Source organism: Neofelis nebulosa, chromosome 13 (genome assembly GCF_028018385.1).
Source record: "Neofelis nebulosa isolate mNeoNeb1 chromosome 13, mNeoNeb1.pri, whole genome shotgun sequence".
Taxonomy (NCBI): Eukaryota; Metazoa; Chordata; class Mammalia; order Carnivora; family Felidae; genus Neofelis; species Neofelis nebulosa.
In genome coordinates this window covers 40099639-40110542 of record NC_080794.1, presented here as the reverse complement: position 1 = coordinate 40110542, position 10904 = coordinate 40099639, and the positions used below count along the sequence as shown (strand labels likewise).

The 10904-nt window shown below is 37.0% G+C and overlaps 1 protein-coding gene across 5 annotated transcripts in view; it reads right to left on the bottom strand.

Annotated features, from left to right (window-relative positions):
• Positions 1 to 3858: 3858 nt before the first annotated feature.
• SAMD8 (sterile alpha motif domain containing 8) overlaps positions 3859 to 10904 on the bottom strand; it is a 52489-nt gene continuing 45443 nt past the window's right edge. For all 5 annotated transcript variants that reach the window (XM_058696764.1, XM_058696765.1, XM_058696767.1 and 2 more), the window contains 2 exons: positions 8637 to 8787; positions 3859 to 8462 (listed from right to left, as the gene is read on the bottom strand). In XM_058696764.1, the coding sequence (XP_058552747.1) occupies positions 8158 to 8462; positions 8637 to 8787 (456 nt within the window). In that variant the 3' untranslated portion in view covers positions 3859 to 8157. The remainder of the gene's footprint in view (positions 8463 to 8636; positions 8788 to 10904) is intronic.

Genomic DNA, 10904 nt, shown 5'->3' with positions numbered 1-10904 from the left:
ACATTAACAACTCAGGCAACAACAGATGTTGGTGAGGATGTGGAGAAAAAGGATCTCTTTTGCACTGCTGGTAGGAATACAAACTGGTGCAGCCACTCTGGAAAACAGTATGGAGGTTCCTCAAAAAATTAAAAATAGAACTACCCTACAACGCAGAGATTGCACTACTAGGTATTTATCCAAGGGATACAGGTATGCTGTTTCAAAGGGGCACATGCACCCCAACGTTTATAGCAGCACTATCAACAATAGCCAAAGTATGGAAAGAACCCAAATGTCCATCAATGGATGAATAGATAAAGAAGATGTGGTATATATATACAATGGAGTATTACTCGGCAATCAAAAAGAATGAAATCTTGCCATTCGCAGCTACGTGGATAGAACAAGAGGGTATTATGCTAAGTGAAATTAGAGAAAGACAAATATCACATGACTTCACTCACATGAGGACTTTAAGACACACAACAGATGAACACAAGGGAAGGGAAGCAAAAATAATATAAAAACAGGGAGGGGGACAAAATGTAAGAGACTTTTAAATATGGAGAACAAACACAGGGTTACTGGAGGGGTTGTGGGCTACATGGATTAGGGGGCATTAAGGAATCTACTCCTGAAATCATTGTTGCACTATATGCTAACTAACTGGGATGTAAATTAAAAAAATAAATTAAATTTAAAAAAATGGTTGCCTCGAGATGCCTAGGTGGCTTGGTCAGTTGAGCATTCCACTTTGGCTCAGGTTGTGATCTCTCAGTTTGTGAGTTCGAGCCCCACACTGGGCTGTCTGCTGTCAGCATGGAGCCCGCTTCGGATTCTCTGTTGCCCTCTCTTCTCTGCACCTCCCTGCTCATGCTCTCGTCCTTAAAAATAAATAAACATTAAAAAAATGGTTGCCTCTTGGAAAGGGAACTATATGCTGGGGCACAGGAGTGGGAGGAAAAGTTTTCAGTATATATAGTTTGTTACCAAGTTCATTACTTACTCACAATAACTTCTTAAAAAGATAGCAAAATCACAGTTACCACTGTGGAATGCAATAGTGAAGAAAATTCAGAATCTTGCCTGGACAGTTAGGATTATCAAATTTCTGCAGGTATGATTTCCACCATGTTGCAGTCCTTCAAAAATCACATCACCACTGCCAACTACTCCAAAATGAGCTTGGGGAAAAACAGGATCAAATTTCATGTACTTGGACATCGTATTGACGAAGGCTGCTGATCGATGATCTCTAATGAAAAACCATCAGGTATAGGTGTTTAGAGTGGGATCCAAGACTCTTAAGGCTGGGATATGAACAGGTCGTGGTGGTTTTATACTTCCAGTTCTCATAGGGGGGCCCTGTGAGCTGAGAACATACAGCATTTAAATATTATGCTCCTCTAGCAGATGCCTTACAGCCATCAAGTAGTCTTCTTCACAGTTACGGTTGACAGTGGTAACCGAGCGTCTCTGAGGCATTCTCTTGACCCAGCACTTTTCTCAAGTCTCTGCTAGAGACGGCTCCCACTCCACGTGGTAGCCGGCAGTCTAGTACTCCAATGGGTGGATGAGCTGTTGACCATAAAACAGACAATTTTGGATACAGGGTATATTATATTCTACAGTCATATTTCACAAGCCAGTAGCAGTTGACAACTCATTTTTGGGGTGTCATGATCTTCCTTGGCTGGGGGCAAAACTTTCCTATAGCTGTGCCCAGGCCTGGTTCCTTGACCTACTATCTTGAGGTCTGTAGCATTTCCTTCATCTCTAGTTTGACCTGTTGTGTACTTTCCACCATCCTACCCTCTCTGTCTTTGCCCTCAATTAACTCCTGTTTTATAAAGCTACTTATATCTGTCCCAACAATATAGACCCTGGCAATAGGCATCCCAGTGCTTCCATTAAAAACACATACTCTGTCAACAGCTCTCTAATACATACACAAATAAATCCATTTTTTTTGCATGAGAATTAGAGTCCTGTAAACCTTTCATCATATCTTTATGAATTTTTCCTTCAGGGAGGGGTCAGTTCAAGTTTCACATGCTTAGTAAATTCTGCTTGGACCCTCAGACCCCAGTGTGCCCTTCCTCTCTCAAGTTACCAAATGAAGACAGTAAATTTGTCTGTTGACTCAGGGGTTTCTAAACATTTCCTTCCCCTATCCTCAACTCTTTTTTCAAAGGGAAAGCCAAATCTGTGAAATACCATCTCTGGATGACAACAGCACAAACTCAGGGTGCCTGGGCAGCTCAGTCAGTTAAGTGACTAACTGATGATTTCGGCTCAGGTCATGAGCTCATGGTCATAGGATGCATCCTAACGTCAGGCTCCACAATGAGGTGAGCATAGAGCCTGCTTGGGATTCTGTCTCCCTCTGTGCCCCACTCTCTGCCTCTCAAAATAAATAAACAAACTTTAAAAATAACTGGGGCGCCTGGGTGGCTCAGTTGGTTGAGCACCGGAGTCTTGATTTCAGCTCAGGTCATGATCCCAGGGTCATGGGATTGAGCGCTGAGACGGGCTCCATGCTCAGCATGGAGCCTGTTTAAGATTCTCTTTCCCTCTCTGCCCCTCTCCCCCACTTGTGCTCTCTCTTTAATAAATTTTTTTTTTTTTTAGGTTTATATATATGAGAGAGAGAGAGAGAGAGAGAGCAGGGGAGGGGCAGAAAGAGAGGAAGAGAGAATCCCACGCAGGCTCCACACCATCAGTGCAGAGCTTCACGTGGGGCTGGAACTCATGAACTGAGAGATCATGACTTGAGCCAAAATCAAGAGTTGCTGCTTAACCGACTGAGCCACCCAGGCGTCCCAATAGAATGTGCTGGGTTTTTTCTTTAAAAGAAAAAAAAAAGGAAAAGAATGGTACAAACTCCAATTCCCCTTCCCCTACCCCTGAAGAAGTTCAACCTGCCAGTTTCAAAACTACAGGTTTATTCCACCAACAAATGTTGTTGGCTACCTTTTCACGTCAACTTCCCAGATAGATTATTAACTTCCTATGGGCACAGATCCTGTTTTATTGACCTAAATTCAACTAGTATTTCAGCATTATGTACCAGCTACTGAACCAGCAAGGGTAGAATACTTTCATATCTGGCCTTTGATACAACCTAGGAGATAGTCATTTTTTTGGTCTCCATTTTACACATAAAGTTAAGAGGAGCTGGAAGAAAAGACCTAATTTAAACAGCAGCAGAGATGCAACTCATGCCTAGGCCCTCAGAGTCTAAATCCAGTACCTTTTCTATTCCATCAAGCAGCCTCTAGGGTCTGTCCTGGATTATTCCTTCCCAGAGTTCTCAAGAGAGACTAGCTGGGGCCACCACTAGAGAGGCTACAATTAGTAGTGATCATGAAGACAAGTTCAGTCATGGATCAAAGTTCATGTGGTCTATGACAATGCTTAGTGTTCCAATGACACCATGGTTCTAAGCTACTGAGCTACCCCCAACAGCTGTTTTCCCTTCTTTTCCTGTTCATCATTATTTCCAAAGCTGACCTGCCAAGATGATGGCATCTTCCTAACATAATCTACAATTAAACCAAAACCAACCAGACAAAAGCTTTAATCTGTCCAAGAATAATTAGCAATTTGCTTCTCTTTTCTCCCTCTCAACTTAACCTACAATTATTCTATACCTTCAGGAAGATCACTTTTCTTTTCTAGTTTACACAAAAGAAAGGGGAAAGAGCAAATGGCTTATCTAAACGACAATTAGGAATCAGTAAATGCCCGGGACTAGATACCATATTAAGATTTAAAGTTGCTGGGCCCAATCATTCACAAAAATAAAAACTTACTGTATAAAAAATAGACCAGCTGCATTAGGAATGCAAGACACTCAAAGAAATGACTGCAATCCAACTTTCAAATGTTTTATTTTTAGTGTTTTTAAACATTTTAATACAACAAAGATATAAAATAATATATATTAGTTAAATCTGGATTTAATTTAGAATCAAGATATTTACTTATATACAATACTGTGCTTCAAGGTATGGCTACCACAGGAACGTTCACATCTTCAAGTAATACTAGTTTCTCTGTGGATAGAGTGACATTTAGGTAGTGTTCTTAAAACAAAACATGCCCACTTTAGCCCACTTTAGTTTAGCAAACTAATTTTGCTTCCCCCGCTCAGTACCAGTTTCCACTTCCTTTGTTACATTTCAGGAATACTTCAATTGTCCTAATAATCCATAGATTCTCTCAAAAAAATTATTAAAATTAAGCATTTTTAAGATGACTAACTAATAAGCCAGTAGTTTATACTGAAACAGACCTGAAATAACAACAAAATTATCATAGTATTCCTTCTCCCTCCACATCAGGCACAAAACATCTTTATGCTTAAACATGGAGTACACTGAATAAAAAGTCCATTGGCTAATTTAGGGTAGAACATATTCTAAAAACCAACCTTACCAGTAGCTGAATTATGGCTTATAGATTTCATAGATATTTTTATTGAACTTGATGCAAAATAATAGGCCACATTTAAGTTACTTGAAATTGGTGGCATTCACTGGGTGTGAGGGGTAGGTGAGAGGGGAGACCAAAACCTACTTTCATAGTAATTTCAGTCATTCAGAGCTTCTCAAACACAGAGAGGGAAAAATCCTCAACCTCTTTCCTTTCTCACTCGTCATGTGAAGCAGTCTGACTTTTGATGTTACTAACAAGTCACCTCTACAGAGGTAAGGGGGTAATTCAGGCTACGCTTTTACAAGTGCACACCATCGTAACCACTAAGTAAAGATGGCATTAAAACTGACATGCTTTGTTGGCTTTGAAACTATCTAAATGAAACCAATCCTGCTTAAGAAAGCTATTGGACTATTCTAAAAGAGAACTTTCTTGTCTCAAATGCCTGAATACCTTAAAGAACTGACACATGACTATTACTATAATTACTTTTTTTAAGGGATAACTTAGGTCTACAAAGACTATCAAAGAAGTAAATTTATTAGATCACAGAGTTTAAAACAAGAATATGGTTAACGTTGTCAAGCATTTTAGAACAAGAATCCTTAAAAAATGTTTACTATAAAACTAATGATGAAATTGCCTTTTGCTGAATACACTGAAAGCAGGTTAGTGTTATGAATATGACTTTGAAATATAAATAACACTTTCCAAACAGATGTCTCTAAAACAGACTTTCATATAAGCTATAAAAGGATTTGGCTCCTCAATTCTCCATTTACAAATTGTAAGATTTTTGAAATTCTAAGTAACAATACTCAGGCAGGTACAGGGTAAGAAAGAGCCACTTGTGGTGTGTGTAAATCATTACACAATCAGCAGGTCTTTTAGCCAACAGGTGTTTTGTTGTGAACAGTCCACATTTCTTCAGCTGACTGGTTCTAAGATTACCTTCATTGCTTTCCGATTACGAAAAAAATACTTAATCAGATATGGAAGTTGTATTTTTACCCCAGCAATTCTGACCACAGAGAGTTATGGAAAGGATAGGCATTTGAGAATTTTGCAGCAAAGCCAAAAAAGGTTTCTCCCAAATTATTCAGTAATAACAATAAATGTGCCTTCTTCAAAATCTCCTACTCTCTACTAACTTCAATTACCCTTCAGTTAACAATGTCCTGCATGGACTTAAAAAAAGAAAAAAAGACAAAAAAGGCTACACTGTCCTTAGGAACATAGAGAAATGCATTGAGGACTTTCAATATAACCTCCAGTTTGCATTCCCCAAACCAAAACCTTCTTGGTTCCTTCTATACTGAACTTTCAGTATTTTATAAGCTTTCACAAGCCTGCAACTGAATACAGGGCAAAAAAATATATAGATCTAAGGCATGTAGCTTCTCCATCTAGCCACATTCATACCCAAAATGTGAATATAAATACCACCTTTTCAATGGTTTAGATTTTAACAAGAAAAAAAATACAAAGACAAAATCTGGAGAGTTTCTGGACAAAACAAAACAAAACAAAACACAACTGTAATATAGGTTTCATATTAAAAAAAGAAATGGAAAAGAATTTTGTGTCCAAGTTTTCCAAGAAAGAGACTTGGAGATGATGAATTTATGTAAACACTGCCTTGTATTAGTTATAAATTATAAATCTAGCTTACCTTTTCCTCAAATCATGTATGATAAATGCAAGGCTGAAAACTTACTTTACAATCCTCATTGCAGTCTGCTGTTAGGCACTCTGCAAAGTTAGTTACAATTTTTTTTTTTCTATTTTGTTCTAGAATAGAATCCATATAAAGGAAAGAAGACTGATGTTAGGAAATTTATCATTAAGTAGCTATCTAACATTCTTGAATTAATGTTGCCACAGATTTTCTTCAAACATTTTTCCAAAAGCTAACATTAAGTCCCTCCATAGCTAAAATACAGTCTTGCTCTGTCACTTGGAAAGAATGCTAGTTACACATAATTTGACCTCAAGAGTCATAGGAAACATCCTTCACCTTTCATGATTATGCAGTTTCCGTACATGAAATGTTGGCATTTTTGTCCCTAGCATGTAAAAGAATCAACAATTTAAGATATAAGATTCTAAAGTGTGAGTTTTAAAATCATAATAAAATTTGAATTGCCTTGTGTCATTTCTCAGGTGAGAAATAAGATATAATGTTCAGAGTAGACTCAAATTGGGGTAATTCAGCACTGGCTGAAACTTGTTTGCGTAATATTCCTTTCCTGCTCACTCCCTTCAAGCTCCTCTGTACCTTATACAGGGGTGGGAATAGGACTCAAAATGCAAAAATAAAATATTTCACCCACATGACAAGCAGATTTCAGCTAAGTGGCCTAATTTTAGACCTCAATATGTCAGCACTTTTTCTAACTCCTTGTTTTAAAATGGAATGTAAAAACTACACACTTAATTTTCCAAGTGGCTAAGCTCAATCAGTTGGGGCTCGAATTCCAATTCCATAACCATTCTACTGTCATAACTATTAAAATCATTAAAAGCAAAGTGACAAATGTTATCACAGGGGTCAGATTACTTACGGTACTAAATTTCTAGTGTAAACAGTAACTAAGTTATATCACTTCCTGACTGCCAAATTAAGACAAAATAGAAAGAATGTATGTACACAATTGTATTTAAAAATGAAAAACAACAAAACCTTTTTATATCCAAATATATTTGAGACTGTTTACTTCTGATGGCCAAGAATGACAAATATTAAACCAAATAATTGTATAATGCCTGCAACCTGTTATCATTTCTTTTCAGAAATAGAAAAAGTATTCTTTGCATGCAAACCTCCCTAAAGACATCAGAACTTTATCTAACATTTGGTAAAACACTCCACTATTTTACTCATTAAATAACATCATTAAATAGCATAAAATTGGGTTGTCATAAGTCTAACTAACAACTACAGCACAAAGTTGTTCCAGGTACCTACCTCACTAAAATTAAGCCAATTTGATTTTTATGGATGCAGCCACTTTTCCCTCAAAAATACTGACTGATGGTCATACTGAGCCCTCAGAACAAAACAGGAACTGCATCTTGTGTTTTATCTTTGGTGAAAAACGCCAGTACCATATTTGTACTCAGTTACCTCGTGGATAGCCCCTTTCATTTTCTTCTTGTTTCAGGCATCCTGGTATGTTCAGTATACTTTTCTTAAAGATGGTTCAGGAGGCAAAAATTATTTGTTAGTAATACAGATTACTTTCTAGAGTTGCAATTTTCAAGAATACAGAGATCAGTTCAAAGAACAAATACTGCTCACTTGGTAGGGGTTTTTCCCTTGAAGATATTAAGGAGCTTAAAAAAAATTATTTCTTGACTAGAGTCCTGATGAAATTACAAACAAACAAACAAACAAACAAAACCACTTTCAACCAGCAAATTGCTTAAGTTCAACAAGCCAGTACTCAACAGGTAAAGGTAACAATCTGACTTCAATCACAACATTAAGTTTGTTGAAAAAGAAGGGTCAGGAAACATCTACTTAAGCTTCCTATTCAAACAGATATGTAAGGACTCTTGATTGTTCTTTCTTGATTTCTATAATCATAGCCTTGCTCAGAATATGAACTTTACTTTGTCAACATATAAGCCCAAAAGCAAGGCATCCGGGAACAACCTAGGGGGAGAAAGCAAAGTTACTCACTTTCGACAACTACTATATATTTAATCAAGAACCCATTACAAAGGTAGTCCTTATCCAATTAATCTTTTCATTATTGCTGGTTTTGAAAATGGCCAACAATATTCATTAGGTACTGTACCATTAACATTGCATTCAAAAAAAGAAAACATGGGAAACCAAATTCTTGCTCTCCTACTCTGCTGATATGCTCTGGTATTGGCTAGAGTATGGTAGTACAAAAAGAGTCTTGTCGTGATATAAAAGGCAATAAACACATCAATGGAATAATGTTCATGGGCAGCCAAAATGAAGAAGATTCCAAAGAGGTTGAGAACCCAGGATAAAGTGTGCAAGAAATTCCAGCTTCTTGGTGTATCTGGGAAAAGGACAGAAACATCGTTTCAAAACCACATTCCTTCCAGTGCTCCTAAGTCATGTGTTTCTTAGATCAGTCTGTTCCTTTCATTCTTCACAGAACTTGACACCCTTCCCACAGCCTCCTCTGCAGCCAGTTATCTAATATGCATGGAAGCATTAAAGAGATACTTACATTCAGTGACAAAGAAATTCAGCATAGTTAGGACGACTGTGTGGCCACTGAACATGTAATCTCCGCAAGTGTGAACACCAGTTAGGGTCATACCAAAGCCACTCCAAATGGCAAAGGCCCGGCGCAGTTTCTCCCATACACTGCCATATACCTATAAAGAAAGCTACAGATTAGAGAGGTAGGGGCTTCTGAACATCTACTCCCATTGAAATTCAAATGTTGAGTGACTTAGAAATAAGATCTAAACGAAAGCAACCAGACTCCCAGTCTAATTCCAGACATCAAGAAAGAGTGGTCAGAAATATTCTGGTAATTACATGAAATCAATGTAATTCAAATTTCCCTACCAGAAGTTCCTTTACAGTGAAAAGGTCACTATTACACAAAATATTTCCAAGTTTTAATCCAATAATACAGTAGTATTTGCTGGCTGTTCTTGTCAACAAGAAATAGGCTATGACAGTGACAATGGCTACCATTCAATGTCTATTCATTTTCCCCTTCTTAACTGGTAACAGAGTTTCAAACACTGCATTTCCTATCCTCCCTTACAGGCTTGGTGTGGTTATGTGACTAAGTTTTATACAAATAAGATGTAAGTGGAATTGTAAAAGATTTCTGGGAAGGCTAATTATGAAGGAAGGAGACAACAACTATACAGGAGAGCAGAAAGACAGAAGAATCATGAGTTGTGGTTAATTAAGTCCATACAATTACACATGACCTACTTTCAGATTTCTCTTATGAGAGAGAATAAACCATTTGTTTATTAAACCATGCCACCTTGAATTTCCTGTTATTTAAAGCCAAATCTAATCCCAACTCCCACACATAAGCTTAAAAAAGCAATCCATTTTGAGGAAGAGTTTGAGTAAAGGTCACTTTTTTTTAAAGGCATTTAACACATAATAACAGTACAAAAAATTGCTAGAATTTAGTGTGCATTTACTATGTGTAAGGTATACTGCTAAGTGTCTTATGTGTTACTGTATTTAATTTCCACAACAATCTTATGAAAGGATTCAATTGTGCAGATGAGGAAACTGGCTTAGAGGGGTCACACGGTTAGTAAGTAACACAACGAGGATGTGAATCTTTGTTCACATGTGAATCCAGGAAGACCAATTCTAAAGTCCTAAGTCTTAGAATGCCACTCTACTTGCTAGATGGGGTGCTGCCCAATTCATCAATCATTTAATAAAGCCAGTTAGATTTAAAAAAAAAAAAAAAAGCAGGGCAGGACAAGAAGAGGAATTTATTATTAGACAAAAGGAAAGAGAAGTTACTAAAATACACATGGTTTGGTTCCTCTAAGCCCTCTAATAAGAACAGCGTTGCAGATAGTACTCTTGTAAGAGTAAGAAATTAGGCAGTGAAGCACAGAGACTGCTAGGAAAATGTATCTCAGCCAGGCACAGGAAAAAAATGATGCCAGTCAAAAGAAAGCAATCATTTCTCAGTTACTCAAGTCTCCCTATCCCTTCCAATTTTAAATGTCCCAAATATTCTTCCAGAAAAATAAAAATTAAAACATAACGGACTAAGATGCCTTAATGAGACAAGGTACAAAAATCTGCTTTAAGTAGTTCTTTCCTTAGGGTGGGTCCATTGTTACATTTCAAAAACAGGCAGGTTCTTGGTTCTGTCCCTAAACCTCCTACTTCTGGGAATGAGATTTCAAGCAATTACTTTATTTCAATGAAAATGCCCTATGGAGTTCACTGTAAGGGACTTGATTGCTAGTTACTATCACCTTAACCTTCTATTTTTAACAACTGCAACAAATAATACAGGTCAATAAGTAGGTTATATTATAATTTAAAGCAATTAACAGTATTTAGGGCAAATTTGAATAGAAATGTCCACATATAACTAACTGATAATGAAAAACAGTCATTAGAGACAGAAAAAGGGTTATCCATACTATAGAGGAATGGTACCTAATTTATTTTTGTAGTACATGTTGTAGCGCTATGTACATATATTATTCTCTTTAGTGGCTGACCCAACAATTAAATCCCTCAGCTACAGGAAATTCTCTTTTCAGTGTAATAAGCTTATATATTTCTTTTTAAAAATCTCTTCTAATCAATTACCATACTATTTGGGGGAAATTGTTCTATCCCTATTTCACACCATGTACAGAAACAAATTCAGAAGAGTAAAGATTTAAATAGAAAACATAAGACCGTAGAGGTCTCATATCATTATCTTTCATTAATCAGAATGACAATGACTCTAAAAATTGATAATAAGTAGTGCTGGCAT